A 14,851-nucleotide genomic window follows, 5' to 3' on the forward strand; every position below is an offset into this window, starting at 1 on the left:
GTCTCTCAGTTTAACCTCACTTTCCTCGAGTTTATCGAGTAGTTCTGCTTGACTTCTTTGGGACACTGTGAGGTTCGTCTCTAACTTAGCAGTTTGGGCAGTGAGCAAGTCTATTTCCAGTTGAGTTGTGGTTAACGACTTCTTCAATGAGGACTGAACGTCCAGAAGCTCCTTGTACTCCTGCTCCAGAATCTTTAATTGAGAATCAGACATTTCTTTCTTGATGAGGGTCTTCTGGAGAGTCTCCTCTAAATGCAGGTTTTCATCCAGAAGCTGCTTCTCACGATCTTCCACACACATTTTTGAAGCCTCTACTCTGTCCTTTAGGTGTTTCTCGGAGGCTCTCAAAGAAGCTAGTTGTTCTAACAAAGCATACCTGGCCTCGGTCAGCTGTATGATGCTGCTCTCACTCTTTGCAACTGTTTGGAGTAGCTTAGCGTTCATTTCATTGCAATTGCTGCATTGGCAATTATTGTCGGGGTTATCTATTTGATTACAGGAATCTTCATGGTCATTTATTCTAGAGCTCAAACTTTCATTCTCAACATTTAGTTTCTCCAACTGCTCCTCTAAATGCTTGATAGTCTCTGAGCTAATGGCTAGCTCTTTGTCTCTGTTTTTTAGGGTTGTTCTTATATCCAGGAGGCGACTCTCAAGCTCCTCGTTCAGGCTAGCGCTCATGCTAAATCTCTGCATTTCCTCCCCCCTTTCCTCCAGCAATCTTTTCCTTAGCTCCTCTGCCTGCCGCTCTCTGCACTCCAGTGATTCTTGTAGATCCTGAAGCTGGGCTCGCAAGTTCCCAGTCTCCTTCTCTTTCAACGTCAGGGCCCCCTGAATTCGACTGACTGCACTCTGGAGATCTTCCAGCCGTTGAAGTGCTTCCTCGCGTTCAACAATTGCTCCAGCTTTGACTTCAGCCAGCTTCTCTTCATTGTTGTGCGACTCCTCTTCCCTGATTTGTAGTTCCTGTGATAGTCGCTCAACGTGTCTGGCTCTATCCTCAGCCTCTCTCTTTGCCTCCAACCTCTCCTCCTCTATTGTCTTGAGTTTATCCAGGAGTTCCTGAATTTTCCAGGCTGAGTCGCAGTAGCTAGTCGTTTGTTGTCCCTTTTCTTTAAGTGTCTCATCCAACTTGGAGAGAAGTTCCATATTTTTATTCTCAGCAGCTGCGAGTCTGTCCTGAAGCTCACCGTTTATCGCTTCCCTGCAGGTTTCTGTCGTCTTGCAACCATTAGTTTTACTTTGGGATTCAGTGCGCACTGAATGGCAAGAGGACTTCCGAGCTTCTAATAACTGGCCTTGAAGGTCTTTAACCAAATCTTTCAGTTCAGTAGCCTCTTTGCCCAACACCTGAACCCGGACCAGAAGCTCTCGCTGTCTGAGCTCAGACTGGTCAAGCTCAATGCGGAGGTTCTCCCCAATGGAACACGTAGAAGGTTCCCCCAGTTCACCAAGAAGACTTTGACTCAGGTCCGATACTGGGAGACATTCCTGTGCCTGGTCAGTAAAAAGAAGAAGACAACACTGGTCAGCAGATTTAAAATCCAAGTAGTCACATTCTAAAGTGCACAGTTGTTGCATAGTTAGTTGAATACAATTACCCGTATGTGTACCTGTGAGTGCGTGTAACTGCTAACGAGGCTGTTAATGCTGGAGCAGCGACTGGGAGGCTTCCACAGGAAAGCTGATGAGGCACTTCCTAATGTTCGCCTTTCAGATAATTACACACAGAACAGGTCTTTCAAAAACTGATAATTGGTAAAAGTCAAACAAGAAAATAATTTTAACAACGAAGAGGAATTTAAGTTAACATAAATGAGAATTTAAGAGGTGGTATAGCAGCACCAAATACATTGAACTTGATTAAATGTTTAACAACAGAGCACCGTCTTCATTTTTCACATGACTAAATTATTACAAACTTCTTCCCCTGATTTTCCAACCGCTTGTCAAAACATACAGATTTGGGTGGGTGGGTTTCCAGGTAACTCATACAATCACAACTTACCAAACAAACTGGAAATGATAAGCAGAAGAGGTACTTTTACTTAAGAGAAACTAGAGGGAATTTCAACATGTCAAACATACCTCACGTGCGTTTGTGAATTATATAATCTTTAGAATCTCTGCTAGAAGTAAACTTTAGATTTTCATTTTGAGACTGACTTTTTAATTCACTGGTGTTTTGGATCTTATATATTTATTCCGCCTCTCTCATGCACACTAAAAGCACAGCCTGTCCTACACTCCTGGGTGTCCACCCACATGCCTCGTTACACACCTGAGATCTGCATTGCATTGTCTTATACTGTAAGATTTAATAGTCAAGTGATGCACAACAGCAACAGAAAAATTCTGCTGAAAGAAAGTAGTGAAAGCTCTTTGGAAAGGTGCTGATGTGAGGAACAGCGATCAATTCTCACACATCGTCAACACCCACAGGCACATTCAAATATCTTTTTTTTTAAATAGCTGTGAACGTGCAGAGTGATCAGATAATTAAGTGTTACTTAATGTTGTGAAATATCTAAAATAACTTCCAACACAATTTTCCATTAGCTGCATTAATCCAGTGATTCATCTTAATTGCTCAGAGGTAGTGAGCTCGAATGTGTTTTCTGAGGTGTAAAGATAATCGTATGGCTGTCCCTTAATGACGCTGGTGTTAAAACTGACTTTTTTTTTTTAAACCAAATCTATAGGATGAAAACACAATCACCAAGTTTTGGATCTCTAAGGTTAATGTTAATGAATCAGCTACCTGGTACTTACTTACAACATGATATTGCTTTATATAATTATGCTAATACAAGTCAGATTTGTGTGGCCCACTCACAGACGTAGAACACTATATATTGCATTTCATTCTAATTTGTATTTTTTAGAATAGACATTTATAGGTCGCAACTGCTTGTTGTTTTACAAGGACGGAGCTGTAACATTTACACCATTATCTCTAATCAGTTTACCAACAATGTTGAATCCCTTAACTAACAGTGTTGTTAGTTATTTATAGTTATTCAACAAAAGGATGTAAACTGATAATTGTTAGTCTCAATAGATATCCCAGAGATGAGTTACCTTGCGAAGTTTGGCCAATCAGCATCAAGGTCGTAACCTCTGGCTGCCACATCATACTGGATCTGGTTGAGTTCATAAAGATTGTTGATAATGTCAGCTGTCACGCGGGACTTGAGGAAGGGACTTCGGGCATAATACCAGTCACTGTGCGAGAAGAATACAAGCAGTAATACATAAAACCACTTTAAACTCCCTAATTTATAGTGGGATTGTAATGGCTTTACTCCAAACGCTCTCCGTATAAATGCTACAAAGGTATAATGGACGATTGTATGACGACCTGCGTCTGAGGCGACCACTAAGGAAGCAATGGCAATGAATCTGACATCCGTACGCAAGGCAATAAGACGAGACGGGGTTGTGACTCATTGACAATAAAATCCCTAAAATTGGGAGATTAAAAAAGCAGCGAGTAGCAGTGCACAGTTATAATGAAGAAATGTCTGCCAACTGGGAGTGTGTCGAGCTCCTCGTCCTCCAAACAGACAATGTCAACATCGTTGTTATTTTACCCCTTATCACACAAATGTTAAACCGAACCATAAACCTTGATGCAGCTATTATGCGCTGCTGTTGCTTTGATCACCGTAAACAAATAAAGGTGCAGTAATGGAGGGTCTTTGTTGTGGCACTGTTGTGTGATCTGTGTAAAAAGAAATTATTACAATAGCTTTCACTTTTATTTTTTAGAGCGAGGACTATTTGTGGAAATGAGCTGTTGAGCAAGCCTTTACGTCATCTCTGTTACAAGACAATAAATAATGAAGGAAGTGGATGAAGAGCAAAGATGACGCTCAATTGAGCTTTAGAGGGATTAGTAGGTGGATTTTGTTTGACACACACCCAGATACATGCATGCATATGATTCAGAGAGACAGCCTGCAGCCTCACCGGTCTCATTTACAAAGACATACAGTACATGTAAAAGGATTCATGATTATCTTGGACAACAGGTTTGAGGAAAGCATGAGGAAGTGGAAGTTAATGGGTGCCACTTTCTTGAAAAACAGAAATAAGACATAAATCAGGAAGTGAGAGTAACAAGAAGGGTGTGTGTGTGTGTGTGTGTGTGTGTGTGTGTCTCTGACCTCGTTACTTTCTGGTTTATGAGGCATTGCTGCAATGTGTCAGCGAGACGCTGGTGAACGAGTGAGTACCGGATGAAGGCCCTTCCCTTCCCCAGTGACGTCTTCAACTGAGGACAGAAAATGATACAGTTAAGTCAGGGACATCTTTCATGAACAAATCAGAATTGTAGTTTCACAATTAATTATATCGCATCAGTTAAATTTTCAGCTTGATCAGTTTACCAGGAGCCTGGGCAGCTTATGTTTTTAATGCCACTTAATTTCATGCATGTTTGTGGAATGGATTCAAAAGTTGGTTCTTATGGAAACAGCATGACTTTGGTTGTTGCCATTTTCTTTTTCGTGTTTCTAAGCATTTAAAAATGAAACGCAGTGTATTCCTGTTTAACTTGAAGTGTCAGAATGAATGAACCCAATCCAGTTTTAGTTTAAATTGAGTGTAAGCTTTGTGTCAAAAATAAATGGCACTTAAGGATGCTTAAGCTTAAAGGTCGTCACTGTTCAGACACTCAATGTTCTGTGTCATCTGGAAGGACAGACTCTCCAATCCATAAGCAGATGGAGGGATATAGGTGAGAGCACAGACATTCAGAGCCACCATAAGGACACCAGCTGGAGGCTTCTGCCAGACTGACAGACATGAAACAAGAAGAGCAAACACAGACTAAAAGTAATATTTTAAGGAGTAACTTAAAGTTTCTAATAAGTAATGAGCAGTCAGTTGATAATGTCCAATGTGTATAACTCTGTGATGACATTTTTAACTATATTTATGCTTTTCTATATAATAATCTTTTAGACTTAAGACTTTATGTCATTCAATAATGAGCTGCATCATGTTAGATTGACTCCGAGGTATTTAGCATCATCATCAATCATTGAAATCAATGAATGGCTGATCTTCGTACATTTTCATACTCTTGGTTTGACAACATCTGAAGATTTGAGATCGCCTTGGGCTCTGACAGTCAAAAGTCACATTAATGTGGAAAAACATATCAAATTACTTTAGAAATAGAATTCTAATAACAAAAGGACAGGGGGCTGGAGGACAACAAAGAAAATGCATTACAGTCTTGATGCACAGGCATTTATATTCACAATCACTGACTTCCTTCTAGGAGGGAAAACCTGCAATGACTAATGATGAAAACAATAAGGTACCTGACATTAAAAATGTCGAGTATTTATATATATTATAGCTATTTCATACCTTTTGGTTTGAGATGTTGCAACGACAAAACTAGAAGGATAAAGCACCTCTTTTAGACTTACCTTTTATAGACTAAGCAATTACGGCAACCACATTAAAAGTATGCCTGATGACAATAACATTTATTAGTAGCAGCCATATCAGACACAACAAAATCAAAAGTCACATATTAAATATCCTTAAAAACTAGGACTAATTTGACTGTTTATCCCAACGTAAAGCTCACCGTGATAAATTACCAAGGTAGGAGGTGAGGAGAAAACAGTTTAGTTCAACAGTACAGTTGTTACAGCAGCTATTAAATTAGCAACGCTGAGTCTCACTGTTCCGGATTGAGCAGATGAGTCACATGGTTATAGTCACTGTGAATGTGTTGAATGATGTGGCAGGCCAACGCACAAATGATCACTGAGTGTGTTGCACAGGAGGATCACCTCAGGGATGGCCTTGACAAAGCGGATGCCATCATTAGCTCCCTTGATCCTAATCAAGCAGTCACAAAAGTAGTCCCAGTAGTCTTTCCTCTGGCCAAGAAGAGTTGTCTTCTCCTTTTGGTCAAACTGAGAAACACACATCTCCTCATTATTGCATTACCTATCACTTTGTTTGTTGCTTGTTTGGCAAAATGTATAGAACAACAGGTATTCTGGTTTGCATAAAAAGTTCTCCTCAAACATAATTAACCTTGAAAGCTAGTGCATATAATGTTCATGTGGGTGCAGTGGAGAAAACAAGTCATTTGTGTGGGTGGATAAAGAAATACAAATGTTTATATGGATGAGCCCATCCGCATCACAAATATGGATACAGCTGAGAAATGTCCTCACAGTTGTTAAAAATAATAATCCATAGCATACTGCATATTTGTTTCACAGCTCACTTGGCTCAATGTGACTCACATGCAGACTCAAATGTCTTTACATTTGTGCTGTTGTGCTGTGATACCATACCTGCAGCAGGTATTCTATCTTATAGAAGAACTTGTGCAGGCTGGCGCTGTCATCAGTTATGGGTTCACCACTCTCACTGTGTTCTTTCCTCATGTCTAACACTGCATCTAAACAAGACAGAAACAACATCCTAAACACTGATCTATGCACAGACCGGGAAAGGATAAGGTATATACTGTTAGCAGCTTAATTACCATGCAGATCTCTGATTATTCTCTGCAGTTGATTATCTCCAACCGATGAGGACGATGCCATTGCAGGACGAGGGCAGTGTCTTTAAGAACGTCTGCATGTGGGGTAGAAATAACAGAGACAACATTAAAACTGTTTTCAATATGCTGGAATTGATTAATATCCATGGAACAAACATAATCCATGAGACAGAAACAATATGGGGAAAAAAGCCACCACGACAAGGATATATACACAAACTGTACTACCCTAAATTATATTTGCCTCTGCTGAAAAATTCTGCTTTAATAAAATATATATATATATGTGTTAATAAGTGAGACAATTGACACATTCCAGATTGGTCCACGGATTTAATTTGGTGAAACAGCGGCTCAGGGAAAGTTAGCAACATTTAAAGCTGTGACGACAGGTGGGAGCGCATGACTGCGGAGACAGCGTCCATACCTTACCAGCTGCTTCTGACAACAGATGCATTTAATGTCAGCCACCGCCACCATTACTAAGCAGCGAGGTTGTCTCCTACACTGTCAAAAGGCTTCAAAAACAGCAACAATTCCCTGACACAGTCCTCGTTTTCTCAATGCTGGCGAGAGCGCCTGTGCTGAGCTATTAATTTCCTGGTCGTGTTAAATGTAACTTGATCAAATAAGCCGTCTCTATTGAGTTTCGTCTATTTAGTAAACGAAGGAAACCATTTATATACCAGATTTACACTGAAATAACAGACGTACGCGATAAGTAAAATTGTCCAGCGTCCTGTTTGTAGACGATACAGCAGAAACCTGCTACCGCAGGGGGGGCGGGCACTGGGAGTGGATCGACATTCCTACTGGATAAATGGCTTCCTGTTCCTGAGAAAATCAGTCCAAGTTTGGTTGAGGATGAGAGAGAAATGATATGTAAACAAACGCAGAGGAATGTTTCAAGTTTGATGTCAGTATTTTATGAAGTATGAAATGAGAACATCTATGAAAAATAATTTTGTGACGAGGTGTTTTACATATTTGTATGATGTGAATTTTGACAAGATAATATGCCATTGACCTTTTGACATGTCTATGATAATTATACAGGTAGATCGGTAAATCAAAATATTTCTCTATCTCCTATTTAAAAACCTTTATGAATTTATATATTTTCATTTCATTAAGAATGTTTGATTAAATACAGCCTCAATATAATTAATACAAAATAAAATGAAAAATTATACGCATGACTATGATCACCACCTGGTGAATATGTGCCACTGTGCACCACATTTCAGTCTAAGGATTTGTAATGCATCATATAATATTGAAGGAATATACATATAAATAAAATGTGGTCCTTGACAATATATTTGATATGTATTATTTTAATGAACGCGGTTTAGTGCAAAAAAACCTTTTTTTTAAAGAAATACCCTAGCACAGAGAACTAACAAAGAACTTCTTCAAAATATGCAACAAACATATAATACAGCTCAAAATAAGAAAAACGAATTACCATAATCCAAATAATCACCAGGCTCTAGATGGATACCCAAGATTAGTTTTACCATGTGTGAATTCTGATGATGCAATTAATTTTTGTTCTTGAATAAAATCATTAATTAATGTCCAGAAAGGTATTTTTGTAAAGCTCAAAAACAGAGGGAGTAAAAAAAAGATTAGTAAATGTTAATATATTATATTAATTATATTATTTTGTTATTAATATCAACAACAATGTGCATATGCTTACAATTCTTAAATAATATAAATAGTCAGTAAAAACAAGTGTTAATTGTTAAAAGGGAACCTATCTTGTAATATGCACTGTTACACCCACAGACAGCAGATCTGAAAAAGGTGCTTGGTTTCTGTTCACCTATGAGGTCAATAGTTTTATAATTCCCAGTTTAGTTTCCCTGTGACATTTGTCCAAAGAACTCTGATGCTTGCACAACCTTAGGGCAGGTATAGTACATTTCTATCAATTAAATGACATGTTGATCTCTCACAATGAAGTTGACATTTATAATGTTTTATCTTGTAAAATTATTTCTTGTTTTAAAAACATATTTATAACGTGTACTATGTGAAAAGTGCAGTCAGTGTGGTGAAAAAGTAAAAGGTTGAGGTTAGCGGTCACAGTACGGATCTTTTAACAGTAACAAAAATAATAAAAATGAAACTTCTGTTGAAATAAATTAAGCACACATTATATTGACTGTGCTATTTGAAATATTTGGTTACACACATATTCAAGCTGAAAGTTCGAATCAGTTCGAATGATGCTGAGCTGTAGCTCAGCATCATCCTCACATTTACAGCAGAACGTCAGCCTTGGGGGGAAACAAAAAATACCACAGGAGTGTCCAAACAATCTGAATTCTATTTGTCAGCTAAATGTTTAATTTCATTGTAAGCTGTTGTCTCTGTCAGCCACTCACGTGAGGTAAGCTGACGGTGCTTACATGAAGCAATCTTGGCAAAGAAATGCTAATCGCTTCATAAATAATGCAATTTTTTTCAAATGTTTTTGATTATTCTATAATGAATGGAGAATGTTATTCAGAAATACTGTCATTTAATTGAATCTATTTCTATTCTAAGCAAAATCATTGGACTCTATTTAAATCAGAAATTGTACAGATGGATAAGCTCACAGTCTAAGCAAATAAAAACTAAAGTGTTAAACCCCTTTAAGAATTCTTTTTTGAATTTAGACTCTGGCTTCTTGCTGAGGGAACATGGAGACGACTGAAGACTTTGCAGTCGCAGCTACTTCAAGCATCACGCTTGACCCAGGATTTGACCCAACCACAGACTATTTTTCCTACAACTATGATGATGAACTGTGTGACAAAACAAGCATTGTGCACTTTGGAGCCATCTTCACTCCTGTGTTGTTCTCCTTTGTAGTGATCCTTAGTCTGTTTGGCAACATCATGGTCATTATCATCCTGACAAAGTATGAGAATCTAAAATCCCTCATCAATGCCTTCATCTTGAACCTGGCTGTGTCAGACCTCTTCTTCACCGCCGGTCTGCCTTTCTGGATGTACTATCACATGTACGGATGGACTTTAGGGGAATCTGCATGCAAAATAGTCACATTTATCTTCAATGTTGGCTTCTACAGTAGCGGAATCCTCCTCATCCTGATGACTGCTCAACGTTACGTAGCCGTCATGAATCCTCTATCTGACATCGTGTCCCCCAAAGGCCTATACAGTGTCCTGGTATCTCTGGCTATTTGGGTAGTGAGTGTACTGGTTTCATGTCCAGCTTTAATCTTCACCAAAGTCCTGGACCAGAGTCACTGTGTATATGTGAATTCTTATTGGAGCTTATGGGGAATCTACCAGCAGAACATTCTCTTTGTTGTCACTTCAGTGGTATTCCTTTTTTGCTATTCTCAGATCATGTGCAGATTACTGCGACCCGCTGCCCAAAGAAGAAAGAGCAAAACCTTAAAACTTATCTTCATTCTCATGTTTGTTTTCTTTCTGGGCTGGGGACCTTACAATATAATAATATTTCTACAGTCGCTATATTTTTGGCCCCAGCCATATGCCGACTCAGAGGCTCTGGCTCAAAGCTGTGAAATATCAAAGCAACTGGATTATGGCATGTACATTAGCCGTCTCTTTGCCTTTTCACACTGCTGCCTCAATCCTGTGTTTTACGTGTTTGTAGGAGTTAAATTCAAAAACCACTTAAAGAGAATGCTGAAGAGCTGGGGCCACAACAACAGCAGCGTTCGCAGAAGCAGGCAAAGCCGAAACACAATCACATCCATAACAAGTGGTGATGAGTTCTCTTTGTAATTTAGACAGCAGAAGTGAAACCCCAACTTTAAGACAGGATAAAGACAAAATAATCAAATGCAAATACCGTATTTCCTTTACAAAAATTACTGATAATTTTGCAGCAGCAAATCTTTAGTAGGGTAAACTGAACAGAGCAGAAAGTACAACTGAAGTAGAAATAAAGACCTGTTTCTAATATTAGCCTGCTTCAATAAAGGATTGGTCCCCTCTGATGTGGAAACAAATAATTACAAAATGTGACAACTAAACATCCAGGCGTGTAACATGCTCTTTTGGCTATCAGAGTTTTCTGCTGCATCCACACCAGATCTTGGCACAATGGGAACTCAGTCGGAGCAGGAAATGTTTAGTTTTCTCCCAGCAATGGCTGCGGTAACGGTAGAGATGATCATACAGATGAATATGCTAAGAAAATTCTGGCTAACTTCAGCATGTTAACACTGTCATAATAAAATGGGTGATCTGGTCTACAATGTAATGACTTCTTTAAAGTTGCAGCATGCATCTGATTCTGATAATAATCATGTATTGTTTTTGACATAGTAAAACTGGATATGATTCACTTTGATTTCCTGGATTTGATCTTTTTCACCTTTTGGATCAAATATTTTTAAATCTTCTCTTCAAATATTTCATAGATACACTCTCTTTTACAAAATGTATATAACTTTTAATTGATTTGCTATAATGTTTATTTTCACATGATGCCATCACTGATTCTTTCAAGCTTTCCAGTGAAATAAAAATCACCTAATTTCACTTCTGGACTGTCTCTGCCATTTCCAAGTAAAAAAACAGAAGTTCTGACAAGTTTCTTTTGCTTGAATTGTAAGTATATTTATTCTCAGAATCAGCACTTCTGACTTAATGTGAAAGTAAAAGAGAAACCACAACTATAATTTCCTCTTCTTTCCACAGATTTTCCTTCAGACCGCCTATAAAGTCGACGCTACGGCCGATTCACGGTAACTTTCTCTGTATTTACCATAAATACTGATCTTGCAGACAATAGTAAGTATTTTGGAATATTTTGCAAAGGATTAGTTTACGTAAAATAAATACAGTGCATGAAATAATTGTACATATGCTCAGTTTTAAGTACATTTTGTCAAATAATGATGTGTTATTTTTTTCCTAGAAATCATCAACACCACAATGAGCGACGGAGATGACAACACCAGTCTGGATGTGGTATACTATTGTGATGAGATGTTTGGCTTTGAAACCATCAGTGGTGCTTTCTTCATTTTGATCTTCATCTTCAGTCTCACAGGGAACATTCTGCTCTTGTGTGTTCTCTTCTTTTATGAGAACCTCAGAAATGTCACCAATATCTTCATCCTGAACCTGGCCTTCTCTGACTTGGTCTTCACCGTCACTCTTCCTTTCTGGGCCACCTACCACCTGCACCACTGGGTCTTTGGTGACTTCTTCTGCAAATTTATGACTGCGGCATACGTGGCTGGTTCATACTGTAGCATCATTCTGCTGACTGCCATGACTGTGGATCGTTTCATAACAGTGGTGCTGCACTGGCCAGGTAACCCTGTAAGGAGGCAGCGGTGTGCAATGCTCTCTTGTGCAGCTGCCTGGCTCATTAGCATTGCAGCATCTGTGAGCGACGCTATCAAGGTGGGAGAGGAAACTGACTGGAACAATGTTTCCAGGTGTGAATTTTCCTCTGGCGGATCTGATGTCGACCTGGGATATTACCTCCAAATGTCACTGCTCTTTTTTCTCCCGTTTGCAATCATTGTTTTTTGCTATTCTGCCATCCTCAAGACAGTTGTGCAAACTTCAAACAGAAAGAGCCACCATACTGTCGTGGTGGTCTTATGTATTGTAGCAGCATTTTTTATCTGCTGGGGACCTTACAATACTATAATCTTTGTCCAGTCTTTGTACAAACCCGAAGGCTGTTATGAATATGATAACTTATACATTGCTTATTCAATTTGCCGCATACTTGCTTTTTCCCACTGCTGTATGAACCCTCTTCTATATATGCTCTCAAAAAAGTTAAGAGGACATTTTTCACAGCTTTTACACTGTGAGAATGCCAGGAAGAAGAAACGAGAGCGAGGAACTGGACCGATCACTTCTGTTATTCAGAATGTTGCTTTTATTGCACAAAACTCTGCTGTCGTGTTGGATCTACCCTCCCAATAGACATTCATAGTTACATGCATTTATTCAATCTATTAATGCTTTTTGGCTTTTTTTATGTATCTCATCACTCTGGTATGCTTAAAATTATCTTTATGTAAATGTATTTTAAATAGAATAAGTAAATGATTGCATCAAGGAGGAACTAAAACCTGATGGTGAGCATGATAATAAGTTAGAATTCTTTATAATTTGCACTTTTTCAGCCTGCTGGAATGAATGTTGATACTTAACTGTAATATATTTCAGGTAAACTCAAATTTAATTTTTTTTAGTAATATATTCCATTGATGCAGACCAGGATGTTTAAGTACTTTTCTTTGGGAGAATAAATGGACCAAAATACCTGGTCAGATCAAAATATGGAAAAAGAAGCAATATATGTGTTCATGCAGACCTATAATATTTAGCTACATTATTCCATTGATCTAACTTCTTAATCCCCCTTTTTCCCCTCTCTGCGTTCCAGATATTTTAACTCTATTCTGTGTAATATGTTTCTCCAGAGCCCCGTCAGTGTACTTGAACATGGTTGAGTAGCGTGGCCCCGATGGCTCCATGAGGGGTCCAGAGAAGAGTGTACAGGGAGAGCTCAGCGGGCCACTGTAACAGCACTCATATCTGTCTCTGGGGGTAGATTAAGCTTAATTAACTAAACCATCCAGCACGCTTGGATGAATGGATACAAGTCAAGGGCAGAGCAGTCACGGGTGTGCTCACACATTCCCTGGCAGGCTGTGGGAGAGAATTTGGTGCCGAATGTTATCTCTGCATGTGTGATAGCAGCAAAATATTGGATGCTGTCTTTTCAAATAATGTACAAATAAATGAGTCAGTGAACGCGTGAAACCAGTGACCTCCAAAGTGGTGAGTTTGTACCGTGATTAAGTTTCGTCAACAGCTATTAACTCCTTTGCAAGGCATCCCTCATATTACAGCACTTTTGAACTGTTTGCAAACAGCTTTTAGCAAAGAAGCGATCAAACCTCTTTCAGATGGTGACCGACCATGCTGCGTGTCTGCCGGTGGGAAAATGACTCAGATTTTACTTTGGGATTTTTGGCTTTAGTATGCAAATAAAACAACACACATGAAGTTTATTATGACAATAATAAATAATATTACCAGACCTTGGAGACAATATATTAAAATGAGCTAAACTGAAATTTAAAAGCCAATCCAAGGCATCTCATTTCTAATCGTGAAGTGAGTATCTCTTTTCCCAGATCATATTCTTTGCAAATGATGTTGTTGTTCCATCCTGTTTTTAGCCACAAGCTACACAGCTGTTGCTGTTTTCTTCAACAAGCCCTCCCTGGCCCTAACGTTCACTCCCTGCTCTTCTTTTCTCCAGGGCAACTCAGCCTCCTTTTTCACATAGCTATCTCCCCTTTAATTTCAGTTATCTATAACGATAATTACTCGAACCATATGTGAATTTAATTGATGCTTTGCAAATGTCTGAATGTGTATGTGTGTTTTGCTCATATTGCTAATAAAGTCTTATTACTTGTTAATATGGACTGCCATGGAAATGTGCATCGGCCTTATCATTACAAACTACTGTTTAGCAAACAAATATAGATGACTTAATCCTTAAATGACATACATTGGCAAGCATGACATTTCGCAAATGCACCTCATCATGATTTAATTTTTCAATGAAATAAAATGTTCAAAAAAATGATGGGATGCAGTTTATCGTACATCCAGTGTTCAAGGGCATTGGATAGATATTAGATCAAATTCCTGCTTTTTGGCCTTTATTTTGTAATTATAGGGCAAAAGTCCTAAACTTGAGAGACTTGCAGTTTCTTTTCTTCTGACTTGGCCACAGTATTGATTATAACCTGAGTTATTTCACAGTTTTTCTCAGTTGCTTTGGTGCTTTTCCCATAACCATTTGTGCACATCATAGTAGCAATTTCTCCTTCCTCTGAACAAATTGCAAAGGCTTTTAGACATGTATCAGTTGCTTTCATGCTGTTTTATAACATTATCATTTGCTTATGTAATTTCAGTCAAGGGACAGTAAAGGTTAGACGTTTTGGAGATAATGTCAGAGAGACCAGACTTTGATGGTTTGGACGTGTCCAGAGGAGAGACAGGGACTATATCGGTAGAAGGATGCTGAGGATGAAACTGCTAGGGAACAGGGCTAGAGGACGACCCAGGAGAAGATACATGGAAATCGTGAGGGAGGACATGAGAGTGGCTGGTGTTGGGGAGGACGATCTAAAGGACAGGGTGAAGTGGAGAATATTGATTTGCTGTGGCGACCCCTCACGGGACAAGCCCAAAGTACAGTAATAGTATGTCACGTCAGTCTAAATGAACTACTGAATAAACGGTCCCAATAAAG

General features: G+C 38.8%; 3 protein-coding genes across 3 annotated transcripts; 2 read left to right on the plus strand and 1 right to left on the minus strand.

Annotated features, from left to right (window-relative positions):
- Positions 1 to 3: 3 nt before the first annotated feature.
- Positions 4 to 6,587, minus strand: LOC137915100 (FYVE and coiled-coil domain-containing protein 1-like; the record flags this gene model as incomplete). The annotated part of the gene is made up of 7 exons (XM_068758586.1): positions 6,527 to 6,587; positions 6,333 to 6,439; positions 5,817 to 5,942; positions 4,170 to 4,276; positions 3,082 to 3,225; positions 1,614 to 1,710; positions 4 to 1,497 (listed from the first exon to the last, which is right to left on the minus strand). Coding segments are annotated over exons 1-7 (2,136 nt in total), but the record flags the coding sequence as incomplete, so codon positions are not given.
- A 2,653-nt stretch (positions 6,588 to 9,240) lies between these two features.
- Positions 9,241 to 10,320, plus strand: LOC137915106 (chemokine XC receptor 1-like). Its single transcript, XM_068758592.1, has one exon. The coding sequence runs from the start codon at positions 9,241 to 9,243 to the stop codon at positions 10,318 to 10,320; it is 1,080 nt and encodes a 359-aa protein (XP_068614693.1).
- Positions 10,321 to 11,478: 1,158 nt separating this feature from the next.
- LOC137915107 (chemokine XC receptor 1-like) lies at positions 11,479 to 12,492 on the plus strand. Its single transcript, XM_068758593.1, has one exon. It carries the CDS (start codon positions 11,479 to 11,481, stop codon positions 12,490 to 12,492), a length of 1,014 nt encoding a protein of 337 aa, XP_068614694.1.
- The last annotated feature ends 2,359 nt before the right edge of the window (positions 12,493 to 14,851 follow it).

This window comes from Brachionichthys hirsutus, unplaced genomic scaffold (genome assembly GCF_040956055.1).
Source record: "Brachionichthys hirsutus isolate HB-005 unplaced genomic scaffold, CSIRO-AGI_Bhir_v1 contig_273, whole genome shotgun sequence".
Taxonomy (NCBI): Eukaryota; Metazoa; Chordata; class Actinopteri; order Lophiiformes; family Brachionichthyidae; genus Brachionichthys; species Brachionichthys hirsutus.

Excerpts from the sequence above, each read along its gene's own strand:
- LOC137915106 (XM_068758592.1), top strand. The coding sequence starts at position 9,241 with ATGGAGACGACTGAAGACTTTGCAGTCGCAGCTACTTCAAGCATCACG.
- LOC137915107 (XM_068758593.1), top strand. The coding sequence starts at position 11,479 with ATGAGCGACGGAGATGACAACACCAGTCTGGATGTGGTATACTATTGT.